At 53.5% G+C, this 18,866-nt stretch overlaps 1 protein-coding gene across 1 annotated transcript in view; it reads left to right on the top strand.

The window, feature by feature from the left end:
* Positions 1 to 3,782: 3,782 nt before the first annotated feature.
* PKD1 (polycystin 1, transient receptor potential channel interacting) overlaps positions 3,783 to 18,866 on the top strand; it is a 76,700-nt gene continuing 61,616 nt past the window's right edge. Inside the window, exon 1 of the mRNA XM_058815662.1 lies at positions 3,783 to 4,021. Coding sequence (XP_058671645.1) covers positions 3,783 to 4,021 — 239 coding nt within the window. The remainder of the gene's footprint in view (positions 4,022 to 18,866) is intronic.

Here is an 18,866-nt window from a genome sequence, read left to right as displayed (position 1 = left end):
GTTAATTGGCGGCAGATGGCTGATGAGACACGGGTGGGCTCCAGCAGCTTTTGTCTTTCTGCTCTGGCGCACCTGAGGTGACATTCCCAACCTGAGGTGACATTCCCAACCTGAGCGTGAGCCACTCCGGGTAATTAACAATCTGGGTGATGACCATGACTGTGGAGCTCCGAGTTCAAGGCTGTTGTTACTGTTTTCCAAGGAAGGCCGGACATTTCCTCTTAGCAAAAATCCGGTGAGCTCGGGCAATTAGTTTTTATTTCAAAATGACAGTGTGCGAGCAGCACGGGCAGCCGCAGGCAGGCACTTCAGGCACTCAGAGCTCTGAAGAGCAATCGGTTCCTAATTCCTGATCTCTCCTCGCTCTCTGTCAGCGGGAAGCCGCTCCCCTTGTCCTTTAAAATCCCTTTGTCCTTTAAAATGTGGATGTGGCACTTGGGGACACGGGTTAGAGGTGGCACTTGGGGACACACGTTAGAGTCGGCACTTGGGGACACACGTTAGAGTCGGCACTTGGGGACACGCGTTAGAGATGGCACTTGGGGACACGGGTTAGAGGTGGCACTGGGGGCACATGTTAGAGGTGGCACTTGGGGACACGGGTTAGAGGTGGCACTTGGGGACACGCGTTAGAGATGGCACTTGGGGACACGCGTTAGAGGTGGCGTTGGCTCTGCTGGGGGAGCAGCTGGACTGGCTGGTCTCAGAGGGCTTTTCGGACCCACGGGATTCTGTGATTCCGCGATCCCGGGCTGGTTCCGGGCCCGTTCCCGGTCTCTATCCGGGACGCGGTGCTAGAGGGCGCCCGGGGCCCGCGGACCGGCACCGGCACCGGCACCGGGAGCTGCCGGGGCTGCTGCTGCCATCGGGGGAACACTGGAGCAGCGAGACGGGAAAAGGAGAAGGAATATGGAGGAGTCAGGACTGGGTGACGGAGATGGTCCCTGTGGGGGTCACTCGGGGGGTGTCACTGCCCCATCCCCGGGGATGTGACAAATCCACGGATGTGGCACTGGGGACACGGGTTAGCGTTGGGCTCGGCAGGGCTGGGGGAATGGTTGGACTCCAGCTCCTCAATGGTTGGTCTTTTCCGACTCCTACTGATCAGAGTGATTATGTTTCTCAAGGAACTGGTAGGGTGGAAGAGAAAATACACTAAAATGTATTTAAGAAAATAGTTTATAAATAAAATGTTAGCTTAATTCAGCTGACTTGGCTAACACATACTGTAACAACTGTTTTTGATTTTTTGTTACAAAACAGGCTCAAAAATAAAGAAGCTGGTGCATCCTGCAGCTCTCATGGGTATTGGCACCTCCACGAGGTACAGTGGATGGGTGCTAGTGGGGGCAGAAGGCTCCCTGTCCTGGCTCCGATGCAATTTCCAGCTGTGCAGAGTTTCCCCTCCATGGGCAATGAACACACCTGGACAAGAAGGTGCCTGCGTGGCTGCTCATGGACCTGCACCTGGCGCTGTAGGAGTTTTTCCCTGTTTCCTGTGCTGGAGAGGGGGTGCCACAGGGCTCCAGGGCTGTCCAAAGCCATCTGCAGTGGTTTTGGCATCTGGAGGCAGCAGGGGCATTCCTGGTCGGCCACAGCTCTGTCACGTTTTGCTGAGCACGGTGTGTCTGGGATGTGCTGGGTGCCTGCATGCAGGACGGGCAGAATGAGCAGCCTCCTCACTGGGGTTTGGATTCTGCTTCAAGCAAACAGTGTTGGGAAACTCTCCTGTTCCCGCCAGGGGGAGGATCCAGCAGAATCCCTTCCCCATCACGAGCCCTTCCCAGCCTCCCAAGCCCAGAGTGCATTTTCCACTTCCATCATTTTCCCCAGCTGCTGTCTTAAAACCCATCCCAGCTCAGCGGCAAGACTTTCCTCCAAGATGAAAAATCGTGATTTGATGTGAACAAATGATTTTCTCGCTGCTGTGTCAAGGTTTTCTCTCTCCTTGCACACTCACTCAAGTATTTCCTTGCTCGCTGCCCTCATTACTGCTTGGCAGCCCTGGCTTTTGGGGGAGAGCCCTTAACTTCATTCCATCAGCTGGATTCCATTAGCCAGCTAATCTACTGATTACAATCCACACACAGGATATTTTCTCCTTGCTGTTATCTGAAAGAATATGGGCATCAGTACAAAAGAAAGGGAAAAGAACCCTACAAAAAGCAATTTACAATTGAGGGAGCGGAAATAAATATATCGTACTCACATGAGGAAATAGTAACCATGGAGCTATTTTGGGCACAATACATCATGCAAGGGATGATGTGTCTTTCAAGTACATTTCAAGCCCAACATTCAAGGCACAAAATGTTTTTGGAAAGCAAATTCTCACATACGTTAAGCACCATGCCAAGGAGGGGGGCTGGATGCTGTCAGGCTTTGCATTTCAGGTTTGTTCAGAGTTTGCATACAGGAAGCCAGAGCCTCAGCAGGGCGATCCCAAAGCTAAAACCACGCAGGTGCTGATGGATTCTGTTGGATCAGGACCATCCTGGGTCAATCCCACAGGGCAGAGCCAGAGTTGGAGTCTTTTCCAACTTAAATGATCCTGGGTGGGATTCACAGCCCACAGTGGATGCACTGCAGTGCTGAAGGGTCAGTCCCTTGTTCCCTAGAGAATCCCATATACCCAAAATCTCAAATGCCTTCAAAAATCCTACATGATTCAAACCCAAACCATCATCCTGGCTAACCCTTCTCTGTCCTGACTAAACAGGTGAAACACCAACAAATCAGAGTGCAATAATCAGCTGTCACTGCTGTTCCACCCTCTCCAAGTGGGGCTGGGTTTGGGGAGATGCCCTCTGCAATGAGGCTTCCTTTGGTTGAATGGAGATTTTATTTTAGTTATATTTTCAAATCAGAAACATTTCAGTTCCCTGGGAGATGTTGTGGGATGATGGATTGATCTCACCAGGTCTGAGGAACAGCCAGTGCCCGGGGCCATTGCAGGGTGAAAGTGACATTGAAACCTGACAGATTTGTTGTGTTTGATGCTAAAAAAAAAAAAAAAAAAGCACTGCAAAGTACCTGCCTCGTTCTTCCTCTCTCTCCGAGGCACCCGAGTTACCTGCTGTGTTACCTGGGGGTGTGACACACACCTTGCAGCCCCTACTGCATCCCACAGCACAGCCTAGGGAGGGCTCAGGTGGCCACACCGCCCTGTGTGCCCGGGCACTGGGACACAATTCCCCGCCGCATTCTGTGCCCTGCCCGCTGTCTGGGCTGCCCCCACGGGGATAACCCTTTGTTCCCGGGGATGCTCATGTTCCCCGGGATCCCCGTTCTCCCGGAACAGCTTTGTCCCGCGCCATCCCCCTGCCCTCAGGACACCCCTTCCCCACGGGATCCCCCTGTTCAAGGACACCCCTTCCCCACGGGATCCCGCTGTTCCCAGGACACCCCGGTTCCCCAGATCCCGCCTGCCCCCCGGGACACCCCTTTCCCAGGGGACCCTCCTGCTGCCGGCCCCGCTCGCAGTCCCGGTGCCCCGGGAGCCGCGCGGTGCCCGCGGTCCGGGCCGGAGCGGGGGCGGCCCGGGCTGGAGCGGCGCCGTGTTTCCGCCGGCCGGGAGGCGGAGCGGGGGCGGCCGCGGCCGGGCGGAGCAGCAGCGGCAGAGCCGAGCGGCGCCGGGCCGGGCCGGGGCTGTCAGCGCGGCGAGCGGGGCCCCAGCGGGCCGGGCCATGGCGGGCGGGCGCTGAGGCGGCGGCGGAGCGCGGCGGGGCGGGCGGCCGGGGCGGCGGCGGCGCGCCGGGGCCATGCCATGCCCGTAGGGAGAGATGCCTTTGGGAAATGGAGCCGCCGGAGCACCGCGCAAACATGGCGCCCCGCGGCTGCCGCTGCCGGGCTGGTGCCTGCTCTGCTCGCTGCTGTGCGGGGGGCTCGCCGCGACCCCGGCCCCCGCCTGCCGGCCCTGCGCCCCGGGCTGTGCCTGCGCCGCGCCCGCCTGCGCCCTCAACTGCTCGGCCCGCGTCGGGGAGAGCCCGGGGGCCGCCGTGCCCCCCGCCGCCACCGCGCTGTGAGTACCGGGCACGGCCGGGGAGCTGGGGATAGGCCCGCGCCGGGACGTGGGCAACCGCGTGGCCTGCCGGGTGTACGGAGCGGGGAGTTCGGTGGTCGGGAGTTTGGTTTGCGGGGTTCCGTGCGGGGAGTTCGGTGGTCGGCAGTTTGGTTCGGGGGGTTCTGTGCAGGGAGTTTGGTTCGGGGGGCTCCGAGCCGGAGTTTGGTTCCATGCCGGAGTTTGGTTTGGGGGGTTCTGTGTCGGAGTTTGGTTCGGGAGGTTCCATGTTCGGGAGTTTGGTTAGGGGGCTCCGAGCCGGAGTTTGGTTTGGGGGGTTCCACGTGGGGAGTTTGGTTCGGGAGGCTCCGTGTTCGGGAGTTTGGTTCGGGGGATTCCGTGCGGGCGGTTTGGGTTGGGGGGGTTCGTGTTCGGGAAGTTCTTGGGGAATAACGGGAGGAGGGTGTGCGGGAGCGAGTGTTTGAATAAATTGGGGGGTTACACGCGTTTTAAAGCCACCCCGAAAGACGCAGCTCACACGTAACAAGCCTTTCTCCGTGGCTGGGATGACAGATGTGTTCGTGTCTGGTTGTTGTGGGTAGGTCAGTGAGGCGCGTTCGTGAGTGGCACTGCAATGGTCCATGTGCTCTGTCACTGAAATCAGCTCGCTGCCTGACGCAAGAAACAGACGCAGGGGAAAAGTTTGGTTTTCCATAGGGAGCAGCTTTTCAGTTCTTGACGAGACAAAAGCATCGAGTGATTCATATAAGAAAGATGACGTGGGGCCTGGTGTGGTGCACAGATCTCACATGAACTAATTTCTGGTGGTATTTCGCTGCTTGAAGGGTCTGCTTCTCTATTTGGATATTCTTAGCTAAGCTTCCACTTTTAGTGTCAACACAGAGATACTGCAGAGGTTGTGGAGTACCACAGTAAACATACATTGTAGGTTTCACAGGCTGTGTCTGGATTAACTTCAGGAAAACGTGCACATCTCTAAATCCAGCAGCCAAGGTGTTTTCCAGCTCTTTTCTTGCTAGATATATTTAGACTTCTGCAAACAAACCAGCCATTGTTTGTTGCAGAAAGTCCCTAACTGGAAAAGACTGGTTTTTATTAAGGAGGTTCTGGATTTCTGTTATCTGTTGTTGCTTTGAGATGGGGCTCTGCAGCTCCCCAGGCTGCTCGCTGCTCACTGTGGAGCAGCCTCCTGAAGGCTGTGATGATCAGTCCTTCACTCGGCTTTTTGAGGATTTGGGGCTATTACAAAGTGTTTCTGTGGTTATTAATGTTGGTAGTAAGTGTTTGAGACTATGTTATTGTTGTTCAGAGGCGCTGAGTTGTAAAAGCTCCCAGAATGTTTTGGGTATTGTGCAGTGACAGATGGAAGTGGGACGTAAAGCTCTTGCAGGTGAACAAAGCCATGGGAAGGGGAAGTGCTCCAGAGCGATGGATGGTGTTTGTGGCACCGTGTTCTGATTGCAGAAGTGTTTGTGTAGGGCACAGAGCTCGAGTTTGGAATTCAGGCTGTGGAGTCATCCCTGTCAGGCAGCTCATCACTCTGTGTGTGCTGGCTGGAAATGTGTGCTGGTCCTGTTCTGAGGGCTGGGCTGAAGTGGGTTTCTTTCAGGTTTACTGCCCTGTTTGGCCTCCTGGCGATGGCAGAGAATGCAGGTGCACCCACTCTTGTTAAAACCATGAAGAGTTTACAGATTGATTTCTGTTGGGATGGAAGGGACTCTGCTCATGGCTCCATGAGGTTATGCAAGTGGTTTTTCCTAATAATTTCACATTCCCCTTGTTGAACACCGACAGATAAATAACGTTTATATATTCTCTCATTAGAGGAAAAATTATTTTTTAATATCTCAACAACCCCTTTTTAAAAAATTAATTATTCTGGAATGAAAGCAGCCTTTAGGAAGGCCGAGTTCTGAAAATTCCCAACGCCAGAATTCCCGGCCATTTGCTCGCAGCAGCGCTCAGCAACTGCGATTCCGAATTTCTGGCTGTGGCAGGGAGGCCTAGGAAATGAATTCCTCTTGTATTCTGACGTTTTAGACGGGGCAGCCTTGAGGAAATCAATGCCAACCGCGGCCGCGCTGTTACCAGGAGCACGGGGAAGTGTCCCATCCAAGGAATCACTAAGGAAATGGTCTCTGCTGCTCGCAGACAGCACATACCTCGCTGGAAGCGGTCTCCAGGCAGAGCGAGTGGGGATATTGGCCCCTTCCCATGGCCACAGTCAGGTTCTTGAAGTGTAACGCAAAGTCTGCCTGGAACCAGGAGCAAGGGCTGTTTTCCCAAATAATCCGCAGTGCGCAACACGCGGATCTGGACTGGGGGAGCGAGGCTTGGAGTGGCAGAGTTTGCACTTCTGAGCTCCTGCATCCCAGGAATGCTCTGATCCATCTCTGTTCAAGTGCTTTGCTCTCAGCGCTACTGGATTTTGTTCATGTTTATTTGAGCCTGAGCTGTTTCTTGAGCTTTCATCGCTTATTTCGTTCCTGGAGTGGAAATAAATCTCATCGAGGCTTTCAGACTTTCCCTTGCAAATGCTGATTTCTTCTGACACCTCTTCGGTGTCGTGGCGGGTTTGAAGTGGAAATTAGAATCTCGATCTAAAAGGATGAGAGTGGAAACTTCCTTTATTTTCCCCTCATTAGGATGGAGTAGTGTTTGTGGATAGGTGAGAAGGAGAAGCTGGGATCAGAGGAGCTCTGCTGTTGCCAGGCTCCTGCAGAAGTGGGGATCAGAACTCCCATCCAAAACCCAGTGGGGTTTTTTGTGGATTTGGCAGTGAGCCCTGGGGTTGCACTGCCCAGCCGGTGACTTCACCTAAATAAACCTTAAAATAAACAGATCCTGTGATTCAGGAACCTGCAGTCTGGAATTTTAAATTTCAAGGGTCAGCAGCGATTGGTAGATTTTGATATTATTACATGAGGCAGGAAAAGCCTTTTCAAGGCTTGGGGTGTCTTCAAAAGCCATGAGGGGACAAAAATTTCCAGTTTAAATTAAAATCTAATTCAGGTAAACCCACAGGCAGTGGAGTGTCTGTACAGTAATGTCCAGGCCACAAAAGCAAAATAGCTCTACTGCCGTTCCTAGAAAAAACGGAGACAGCCTGGAATGTCATTCTTGTAGGGAGCCATATCCCAGCGAAAACAAGGCTGCGTTTCTCTTTTGTGAGAGATTTTGGAAAGGGGAAAAAGGCCCAAATGAGGTGCTAGATAAATATTTTGCCAGCGAGATTCTTTCAGCCTGTGGAAGGGACCAGCCCCATGAGCAGCTCGTTCTATAGTGTGAGTGTGAACAAGGAGGCGATTCTGTGGGGTGGTGTCGGAGCAGAACGGGCTCCGCTGTTAGAGAGGGCTGGGCTGTTTATTGTGCTCCTTCCTAAAGCTCCAGAGAACTCTCAGTGCTGCTCCCACCACTGAGAAACTTTTTAAAAATGAAAACTTTTTCTTAGTGGTGTTTCAGAGTGTATTAAGAGAAATGTCCAGCTCAGGAAGAACAGGCATCCACCGGAGAGGCGGATTTGAAGGCGCTCCTGCTCTGTGGCAAAAGTTGCAATTGAATAATCCCGAGCAGCATCAACATGTCTCAGTTTTGTGATCTGTAGTGTGGTGTAGCCAAGCCTGCAAACCCCAGAAGTGACAAACCCCCACGTGTTAAAGAACTGTAATTAAACCTCTTGGAGCCCCACGAGGCAGGACTAGTGCTGGTGGAACTCTCTGGGTTTCCTCTGACACCTGGTGTGGTTTTTTTCCTGTGCACTGTTTACACTGATTTTTCCCTGTGTTTCCTGACATTTTGAAGTTTCCTGGTGGTCTCTTTCTGTGTGTTGCCTTTTCCTGGTTGGAGTGAAAGTGAGGGCTGCTCCTGCTCTTCTCCTGCTGGCAAGCCCCCGGCAGGTCTCTCTACGTCTCACTCAACTGCTTTCATTCTGCTCTCACAAAGAGTGGATTTGAAAGAAAACCACTCACTCAGAAGGTAGAACTCATATGGTTTGTTAGTGCTTCTCTGCCTTTTATCCCGTTTTAATGGGATTCCTTGTTTTATCTCTTGTCATGCCATGTTTTCCACGCTGTGGTTTCCACAACGCGGCTCGGCGTCATCCTTTCCCCGTTCCTCCAAGCTTTGTTGTCCTTTGATTGATTGTTGCAGTTCAGCTTGATTTTGTGTTTTATTTACTCCACATGTCCCCAAACATTTGTCTGAGTTGTAGTAAGTGAGTAGCAAAGTGAGCAGGGGAAGAAGGACAGCTCGGGAGCAAAGCCGTGCATTCCAGTGCCAGGGTGGAGCGGGCTGGGAGCTGTCTGCATCTTGCTCTTGATGTGAGGAAAATGCATGGAGCAGTGTGGGCAATAGAATGGATTTTGGGGGACACAGCACTTGTGAGTTAGTCCCTCCACGGCCAACAGCAGGATTTTAGGCAGTCTCTGTCAGGCTCAGAGGGAAAATTTCCCGTCTCTTCCCCAGTGGAAAGTTGGCAGCTCCGCTCCCGGCTGTGCTCACGGTGCTGTTGCTGTTCAGAGGAATGGCTGCTGCTGCTCACCAGCCCACCCTTTTCTCCCCCCACATCAAACCAGCCTCTTCTCCCTCCCCGCCATCCCTCCCGTCTCTCCAGCCCTTGCTGAAATGTGGCTCCAAGGCTGGAAAGCCGCGGTGGCTGCGGAGCTGCCGGCCACGCTCCCCTTCAGCCGCACAGATGAGCTGTGCTGAAGGTCACTGCCCTGCCCCAAAGGAGGGTGGTGGTGTCCCACCAGACCTCTCCAGCCCTCATTTCTCTGCCTTCCTTTGCAGTAAAGAATGAGCCTGTTTTCCATATCGAATCCCTGCTCTTTACGTAGACGCTGAAGCGAAGTTGGCATCTCTGTTTGCCAAAACTAAAAATGTCAATTGAAACATAATGTTAGTTTTTTTGCTTTGCAAAGGGCACAAAAAGCAAAACTCATGTGATTGCTGCCATTCACGTTTATTTAAAGGATAGCTGTCATCAGGAAGAGCATCAGAAACATGCAAGCTGTAGCATTTGCAGTGTATTTATAGGAACCGTGACCAATAAAGAGATTTTGTCATAGAATCACAGAATCCTGAAACAGTTGGGGTGGGAAAGGACCTTAAAGAGCATCTCCTTCACTCCTCTGCTGTTGGAAGGGATACCTTCCTTTGGACCACGTTGCTCCAAGCCCCAATGTCCAGCCTGGCCTTGGGCATTTCCAGGGATCCAGGGGCAGCCACAGCTGCTCTGGGCACCCTGTGCCAGGGCCTGCCCACCCTCACAAGGAGGAATTTTTTCCATATATCAAACCTCAGTTTTTCCTCTTTGGTGTGAACCCATTCCCACCTGTCCTGTCACTACAGGTCCCTCTCTGGCCTCCCTGTGGCCCTTTAGATACTGGAAGGTGCTGTGAGCTCTCCGTGCAGCCTTCTCCTCTGCAGGCTGAACTTCCTCAGCTTTCCAGCTCTTCCCTTTCCCTTGAAAGATCACATCCTTTTTGATGATGTGCAGATAAGCAAAACACATAATTAAACCAATTCCTCAGCCAGCTGTTTCTGCTGCATTAACAGCAAAATAGTTGCCCTCAGGTTAGGAGCAGGTAAATCTCCTCTCCTTCCTGGCATCAGGCCTTGGAGGAACCTCTCTGAGCTGAGCTCGGCAGAGAAGTTTCAGACGTGGCATATGGTCCTGTGTGACTGTGTTTAACCTGCTGTCATGTTGAATTCAATTAGCAGCCCGTGCTGAGGCAGTGTGATGGGCTGGGTTGTGACAGGACTGGATGTTCATTCACTCTGTGGTAGCAGATCTCCCACCTACGGCATTGCTGGGTGCTGGAGCGTGGCCCTGCCGTTCCTGCAGGCCGTGGGTGCCTCTGGGAGCTGGGGGGATCCCCATTTCTCACTGCAGCAGTGCTGGCAGATGCTCTGGGGGACCATGGGCTGTGCTGGCTGTCCCAGCAGCCCCAGCCTGCAGCAGCTTGTTCCAGCAGGGCAGCCTGGAGTGACACGGGGTCTGGATCCGAGCCATGACTCCACCAGCTTGTTCCTATTCATCCAAAATTGTCCCTGGCCACCACACCATGGCCTTGTTTCTCCTGGTGACAGCTGGCAGCTCATTTTGCGCCAGCCTGTGCAGACAGCTCCTCGTGTGGAGAAGCACTCTGGGCTCTGTATCATGCAGTTTGTGTGTCTGTGATGGAGTCAGAGGGTCTAACCCTGGTTTGGAAGGGACATATCCAGGGTGGGTTTGTAGCCTTCCCAGAGCCTGTGCTCACCTCCTTGGACAGAGCTCCTGGTCCTTCAGAGAGCTCCAGGAGAGCTGGAGAGGGACTTGTGACGAGGGCATGGAGTGCCAGGACAGGGGGGAATGGTTTCACACTGCCAGAGGGAACGGTTGGACGGGATATTGGGAGGAAATTGTTCCTTGTGAGGTTGCCTGGAGAAGCTGGAAATTACCCAGGCCGTGTTGGACAGGGCTTGAAGTGCCCTGGGGCAGTGGAAGGTGTCCCTGCCATGGCAGGGGTGGCACTGGATGGCTTTGAGGTCCCTCCCAGCCCAGAGCATTGGGTGATCCCCTGGTTCTGTGGTGCTTGCAGATCCCCAGCCATGGCCTCTTCCCAGCTCCATTGCAACATCCCTGGCAGCCCCTCAGCCCTGGGTCCCTCAGGATCCCTGTGGCTGCTCCGGGCTCCTCTGGCAGGGACAGCACCAGCATCCAGAGGCAAGGGAGAGTTTTCCCTGCAGGGACAGGCAGTGGCTCCTCTCTGTCCTGCCCCTGGCCTGGGGGATTGGCAGGGATGCTGTGGAGCCCTGGGACAGGGCTTGGGGGTTCTGCTCCTGCTGGGAATGGTCTCTGGTCCTGGTGGGAATGGGTTCTGATCCTCCTGGAATGGGTTAAGCAGGCTGCTCGGGGTTCTGTTCCTTTTGGAATGGGTTAATTGGTCTCCTGGAAATGAGTTAAACGGGCAGCTGGGAATGGGCTCTGTTCCTGCTGAAATGGGTTAACTGGGCTGCTGGAATGGGTTCTGTTTCTGCTGGAATGGGTTAAGTGGGCTCCTGGAATGGGTTAAGGGGCTCTTGGAATGGGTTCTGTTCCTGCTGGAATGGGTTCTGTTCCTCCTGGAATGGGTTAACTGGGCTGCTCGGGGTTCTGTTCCTGCTGGAATGGGTTTCTGTTCCTGTTGGAATGGGTTAAGTGGGCTGCTCGGGGTTCTGTTCCTGCTGGAATGAGTTCTGTTCCTGTTGGAATGGGTTAAGTGGGCTGCTCGGGGTTCTGTTCCTGCTGGAATGAGTTCTGTTCCTGTTGGAATGGGTTAAGTGGGCTCCTGGAATGGGCTCTGCTCCTGCTGGAATGGGTTAACTGGGCTGCCGGGGAATTCCGTTCCTGCTGGAATGGGTTCTGCTCCTGCTGGAATGGGTTCTGTTCCTCCTGGCATGGGTTAAGGGGCTCCTGGAACGGGTTCTGTCCTGGCTGGAATGGGTTAAGGGGCTCCTGGAACGGGTGCTGTTCCTGCTGGAACGGGTTAAGGGGCTCCTGGAACGGGTTCTGTTCCTGCTGGAACGGGTTAAGGGCTCCTGGAACGGGTTCTGTTCCTGGCTGGAACGGGTTCTGTTCCGGCTGGAACGGGTTAAGGGCTCCTGGAACGGGTGCTGTTCCTGCTGGAACGGGTTAAGCGGTTCCCGGCCGAGCCGTGGGAGTGGCGCTCCGCGGAGCGGGCCCGGGGTGCGGGCTGAGCCCTGCGGAACAGCTAAGCCTGGGAAAGCGGAGCCCGGCCGGGCCGTGTTGGCCCGAGCTGAGCGTTTCTCTCTCAAACCACGCCTCGGCCAGGGGTGGAGTGAGGCCGGGCTGGAGCTGCGGCTTTGGGTTTGGGGCAGGTTGGTGACAGCGTCTGTGTGCTGTCCTGGGACGTTCCTGCAGTGACAGCCCCAGGGTGGTGAGCTGGGGGTGATCCCTTCGTCCCTAAAACCGTGCTGGGAGCGCGTGGATCCCTTTGGGACCTGCAAAAAAAAAAACCCAAAAAACCGTGATCTTTTTCTTTTTCTTTTTCTTTTTTTTTTTTTTTTTTTTTTTGTATGTGTATTTTTGTAGCACAAAAATGCTGCTTGAAGAGGCACTCCAGAAGTGCCTCTTTTGGTATTTTGGTATTTTTTGTATTTTTGTACCTCTGTGCTCACCCGCTCGTCTCGCAGCTGGCTGGGTGTGTGTGTTAGGGCTTGAATGCAGCCTTTGCACGTGTGGTTTGGAAAAATCCAGCTGTTCATTCCTGCCTCTGCTGCCGGTGCTCCCAAATGCCACATTTCCAGGAGCAGGATGCCCATCCTGGCACAGGGGACCTGGTGAAAGGCTCTGAGCTCTGGCAGAGCCTGTGCAGGCAGTGTGGTACTCAGCAGAGTTGGGTTTCACCCCTCCCCAGATGAAAAAAAAAAGGTTTGGAGAGCTTTGTGGAAAGAGTGAGCTTGCAAAGGAGGAGTTTGGATAGGGAAAGAGCAATCAAGTGGCACCTTCCATGTTTCCTATTGCTGTACCAGCTCTGGGGTCTCCTGGATTGGTTCAGGCATAGCAAAAGGGCAGCTCTTACCTGAGACCTGATCCAGGCAATCCTGCAAAAGCATCAGCTTGGAGCATGGGCACTTGCCTTTGAGGCTGGCAGAGCTGCTGCCATCCCAGCCTCCCCAGTGATGCACAGTGACTCCGCAGGGATCTGTGTCCCAGAACTGCCCTCACAGCTGAAATGAAATATTCTCCCATTCCCTAAAGCCAAACACAGCTCTCATCTGAAATATGCTGCAGAGTGATTCCCTGGGAGAAGAGTTTCCATTGGAAAATATCCTGGCTCCCAGCCATGCTCTGTGCAGCAGTTGTGCAGGACAGCCTGCTGCTGCTACCTGGGTGATTTTCTGGAACAGGACTGCTAACACAAGCAAGAGTTGGTGGAGCCATTAGTCAGGATCCCTTCTGAGCTCCTTCACTACACAGCAAAAAGGAGATTCCCTGTCCTGCCAGCCTCTGGACACAACTGCAAACAGAGAGCCACTGCCATGAGGAAAGTGGCGTTGGCCAGAGATTCATAAGTAATGAATTAAATATGTGCAGAGCAAAGGTTCCTATTGGAGTGTGGGAACATTTTTACTCCTGCAGAGGGAAAACATGAAGTCAGTGGCTTTATAGGCTGAGCTCTGCCACCCCTGATTGCATGGATCGGTGCAAAGGCTGGATCAGAAGTCTTAAAAAAATTACTGTAGACAAAACTGAGGTGGGAAAACAAAAGCTGGAAGAAGCCAAGGGTTAGGCTTTGTTGGTCTCTGGGTTGTGTTAAGAAAATTCACTGTAGCTGGTATCTGTGGTGGGTTGTGTTCCTTCAGCAGTGAGGAAGGGCTTTATTGAAGGAAGATTAAAGGAAAGCTGCTTCTGTGTGCAGGAGAGCTGTGCAGGGCACAGCACAGATCAAGCAGCGCCCTGGAGACAAAGCTGGAGCTGTCTGGGTGGCACTCGAGGTTCTGCTGCGCTGACACAAGACAATTGCCAAGGTTTAATTGAGAGGGAGGACACACCCTGCTTTCTGCAGGGACTGCCAGGAGCATCCCTGGCTCCTGGATCTGGGTTTTGTACAACACAATAACTTCAGTAGCCCAGCAGCCAGACCCCGAGCTGCAGAGCCCTCTGTGTGCTCCCTCCTGTCCCTCCCTGCATCCCGTAATTAACCATTGCTTGGGAAGCTCTGAACCATTCCCTGGAAAGATCTGAACCATTCCTTGGAGAGCTCTGTGCCTTCCCAGTGCCTGCAGCACAGTGACCTGGCAAGGCAGCAGTGCCACTGGCCTTGGGGAGTTGAATTTCTGGTTACATGCACAGATTGCATCTGCCACAGCCACAGATTTAAGTGGCATTAACTTGGGTTTGCTGCGCTTTGTGTGTAGTGCCCTGTGCTGTGCAGCCAGTGGGAACATTTCCCTCTGGATCAGTGTCTTTGCAGCAGTTAAAGGGTTAATTACAGCTGGCCATCAGATCTCTCAAGCAAGCCAGCAGAGCCCACTGTTGTGCTCTGTGTTCCTGTGGATTAGCCAGGCACATCCAGGTCTTTAGCTTGAGCCTATCACTTCAGAGGGAGCTGGGAGAATTTGGGAATTCCTCTCCCAACATGGGAGAGTTTGGGAATTCCTCTCCCAACATGGGAGAGTTTGGGAATTCCTCTCCCAACACAGGAGAGTTTGGGAATTCCTCTCCCAACACCCATTCCTGCAGGACCCACAGCTTCCCCTGAGCTAGCTCCGCTCTGGCTGCTTGGGAAGGACATTCCAGAATCATCAGAGGATCTTTTCACAGAATCCCGGGGTCATTTAGGTTGGAAACACCTCTGATCTCAGTGAGTCCAACCTGTGCCCGCTCCCCCTTTGAGGATGGATGCTCCTCTCACAGGTGGGTGCTCTGATCAGCCCCTTCAGCTCCCTGTGCACACTGAGCACAGTTCCCCCGTTCCCCGGAGCAGCTCCTGGAGCTGCTGTTCCCTCTCCTGCTTGCCCTGCAGCAGCCGTGGGGGCTCCTGTGTGTGCCCTGGGTGCTCAGTGCATACCTTGGCTTGGCAGGGAGCCGAGCTACTGGGGGCAGTGTTGTCTAAGGGCTGGAGCAGGATTCCTGCTTTTGTTTGCAGCCTGACCCTGCTGCTGCTGCGGGCTGGGCTCTCAGGGTTCCTCTGCATCCCTCTCCTGACTGAGCCGTGGGCTGAGGCTCCACTGAGTATTGCCCTGGTTGTTGATGGGAATTGGTGCTCCTGGAGTGCTTCAGTGCTTGGCTGCCCTGGCTTTGTCATTCCTGCTTGCCTGGTGCTCTGCTCATCCTCCAGTGAAACATCCCCAGCAGCTCTTGGGAAGGTGAATCTCCAGCCTGAGCAAGGTGAGCATCAGGGCAGCAAAATGGAGATGTGGGCTCACTTTGACAGGATCACTGGGACCCTTGGTCCTGCCTTCCCACCCCTGCTTGGCCTTCAGCCTCTTCTTCCTCATCCTCTGCACCAAGCACAGCCTTGTGCTGGGGGAGCATCCCCAGTGGCAGGTCCTGGAGCAGCAGGGTCCTACTGTGTTCCCATGGCTGGAGAACATCAATTTTGCTTTTAAGGCATCTGGAAAAGAAGCAAAGATTAGTTTTCTGCCCAAGTTGTACTTTTTGTTCAGGGCAGAGCCATCAGTTTCCCAAACAGAGCCATCAAGCCCCAGCTGGGGGGTCAGAGCTGTGTGCAGTGCAGGGAGCAGCTCCTGAGGGGAGTGTGGCTGCATTTCAGTGTTCCCATGGAGTTTGGGATGGCAGGGAGGGCTCCCATCCTCCTCCTGCCTGCAAACCCACCTGTGCACTTCTTGGAGTCCTAATTCTGGCTGCCTCACAGGCTGTGTGGCAGGAGAGTCATGGAATAACAGAATTGTTAAGGCTGGAAAAACCCTCCAAGATCCCTGGGTCCAACCATTCCCCCAAGGCCACCACAAATCATGTCCTCAGCCTTTCCTTGGAGACCTCTGGGGATGGTGACCCCACCACCTCCCTGGGCAGCCCCTTCCACTGCCTGTCAGCCCTTTAATGAGGAAACTCCTGCTGCTGTCCACCCTGAGCCTCCCCTTCCTGTTCTCCAGCCGGGTGAGGCTGCAGGAGCCCCATGGCCAGGGCAGGGGAGGTGCCTGGGGTCACACAGGCAGTTTGTGTCCCAGCCCTGCCTCTGCTGAGGTGCACAGCGTGTGACAAACACGCGGGCTGGCACGTGGGGCCGCTGTGATGTGGGGTCCTGTGCTGTGAGGTGATGGGCTGGGGCTGCTCATGGACCCAGCTGGCCCTGGAGCATCCTCAGGGTGCTGGAGCTGCATCCCCCGTCCCATCCTGGCCCCAAGGAGGGCACAGCACGGCTGAGGTGTGGATTGGTGTGGAGGGGGAGTAGCAGCAGCTGCTCCCTGCATCCCTGTGAGGAGCTGGCCCTGCTCCCGTGTCCCTGCAGGTCCCTCTGTGGTCACCTGCAGGCAGCAGCACCCGTTTGGTGGCACAAGGTTCCATCCTGGGCCCGTGCCGGGGTTCTGGATTAGTCATTAGTGCCCTTAGTGGGTTGTAGCTGAGAGCCAGAGCCAGCACATCACCTGAGACCCTGCACAGCACTCAGGGGGACCATTTGGTGGCACAAGGGGAGCCAGAGGGGACCGTTTGGTGGCACAAGGGGACCTAGGTTCCATCCTGGGCCCGTGCTGGGGTTCTGGATTAATCATTAGTGCCCTTAAGGGTTGCAGCTCAGAGGCAGAGCCAGCACATCACCTGAGACCCTGCGCAGCACTCAGGGGGATCAGGTGCTGGCCCAGCTCTGCTGCCCAGCTCTGGGGCTGCCAGGAGGGAAAGGAGGCAGTGGTTAATTGGTAGGATGGAGTTAATCATCCACTGAATTCCTCGGCTACAAGCTCTCTCCTCAGTGTTTTTTCTGGTGCTGCTGCTGGAAAGGAAATGGGGCTATGTGGAGCAAAACCACACTTAGCAGCTCACAGTAGCCCTGGTGTGTGCAGGATTTCTTGCCTTGTGCTGAGGGTGGAGCTCCCCTCTGAGAGGAGACGCTTGGATGATCTGAGCAGTGCTGGGATATTTGATATATTTGATATATTTTCACCTTTCTCTTTGGGTGCCTGGGCCAGGCCCTGGAGGAGGAAGTGTCTGCACTTTCACTGCCTGACACCCAGGAAATATCTGTATTTTTCTCACAGTAGTCAATCCCCAACAACTCAGACAAAAGTGAGAGAAGGTATCTTAATTAATAAAATAGCAAGGATGCAATTTCTTACAAAAGTCCAGCTCTGGCAGCCCAAACATGAGTCAATTACCTCTCATAAATCTTGAGATTAAAATGAAACAAAAGAAGGCCCAATGCTGATGCCTTTTGTGGCTCCCATGTAGGAGACACCTGGGAGCATCTGTGTCTCACTGAGGAGATACAGAGCAATAATAGATTCCAACAAAATAGAAGGGAAGGAAAAAATAGAGATTATAATTTTTGTCATGATTCCAGGAGACAAGGGAACCCACCACTTCTTTTAGGACAAAACTGAGTGTATTTTCTAATTGTTTTTGGGGTAAGGATGAGTGATGTAGAGCCACGTACCATGGGACCAGGTACAGGAATTTGTCACATGTGAGTGAAAAATAACCCAGTTGCTGTTAGTCATGCTGCAGAATGTGTTAGCAGCTCAACAATGGCCTTAAACACTGAGTGGGATCCAATTTAAACCCATAAAAGTGAGGAAGTCTGGACTTGGAGCCCGTTCTTGTACCTGTGTGCGCAGCTGTGCGTGGAGTAGCTGTGGCATAAACAGCCCAGGATGGTGTTGGGATTTCTTTTTACTCCATTAAACAGTTGTCATTTGTTTCCAAGGGTTGGATTTTATTGCTCCTCCTGTTTCACACAGCAGGAAATTAAAAAAAAGCAGCCCAGCACACAAGAAACAAATGCAAATTCTTATTTGCTCAAATTCGGCTGAATGTAGGAGCTGGGGCTCCAGGTTGCTTCACAAAAATGTTTTAATGTCTGATGATTCTGAATGTGATAAAAAGATGTGAAGTCCATGCTCAGGCCTCTGAGTGGTGACTTAGAGGTCTAACCGTGGTGATTCTATGATTTGCCTTTTTGTGTTACATGGGAGCACCATCCGGAGCACAGAGCCCTTTCTGCAGTTCCAGCCCAGGCTGAGCATGGACAAAAGGTGGTGACCTTGCTTCTGGTGCCTTTCCTTCTCTCTTCCCACCCCTGGAGGTGTCCAAGGCCGGGTGGAATGGGGCTCTGAGCACCTGGTGCAGTGGAAGGTGTCCCTGCAGAGCAGCCCATGGATCGGCAGCACCGTGGAGGTTCAGTCCTTGTGCCTGTGTGGGTTACACAACCCCTGTGCACAGAGCCAAGGCAGCAATGTCCTCTTGGATCTGACAGGAAGAGGGGTGCTATGGAAACCTAGCTTGTTGTTATTACATGGGAATGAAATTTATTATTTCTCTCTTCTGCCTCGGTTTGTGATCACGCCATGCAGCAATTTTTAGCCTTGGCAAGAAGGTGGTTTAGCATCAGACCAGAGATGCAGCTTAACTCAGTGTCTGCTGCAAATCCTCAGTGCTGGGGCTGAGAGAGAGGGCAGATTCTCCTCCTGCTGATTTATGAGTGTCATCCTTCTGGACGCTGCTGTGGTGGCCAAAGTTTGCCAGGGATGTTTACCCAGAGCTTGCAGCATGTGTGTGGAGCTGAGGAGGGAGCAGGCTTTGGTGTCCTGCCGATCCCAGCCTGCTCTGGAATCCCTGCAGGGCTGGGAGCAGGGCACAGAGCACTCTGCGTGCCCTGGCTCCTCGGGGCACCCTGTCTGTGCCATTCTGTTTGTCTTGGCCTTGCCTCGGTGTTTCCTTGCTCTTCTTTCCCTTTTAAACAAAGCAGATTTGCTGGTGGTTTGTGTGTGCCGTGAACAGCCTCTTGCACAATCACCCTGGTGGCTTTCTGCAGAATAGGGAAGAGTGATTTGGGATTTAATCATTAAACTGGCACGGTCCAAGACAGTTACCTGAGCCTGAAGTGAAGCATCAGCCTTGGGCTTCTGTTTTAACCAGCATGAATCGAAACAACAACAACAAAATCAATCTGTTTTACTGTAGGAAAAATGTCCAAAGTTCCCCAGCACAGGCCCTGGGTTGATTCACCTGAACTCCAGGTGTTTACTGCTATAGATAAGTCCAATACCTAAAGTCTCCACACATCACACAGTGAAAAACTCACCAAGAAAGGGCACATGAACCACGAGAGACCCACCAGGGCAGACGTCCCTGGAGCTGACAGACTGGAGTGTGTGAGGTGTTCTGTACAGCAGTGTTTAA

The sequence above is a fragment of the Ammospiza caudacuta genome, chromosome 17 (assembly GCF_027887145.1).
Source record: "Ammospiza caudacuta isolate bAmmCau1 chromosome 17, bAmmCau1.pri, whole genome shotgun sequence".
Classification (NCBI taxonomy): Eukaryota; Metazoa; Chordata; class Aves; order Passeriformes; family Passerellidae; genus Ammospiza; species Ammospiza caudacuta.
Note: the sequence above shows the minus strand (reverse complement) of the source record. Positions and strands in the feature narration are given on the sequence as shown.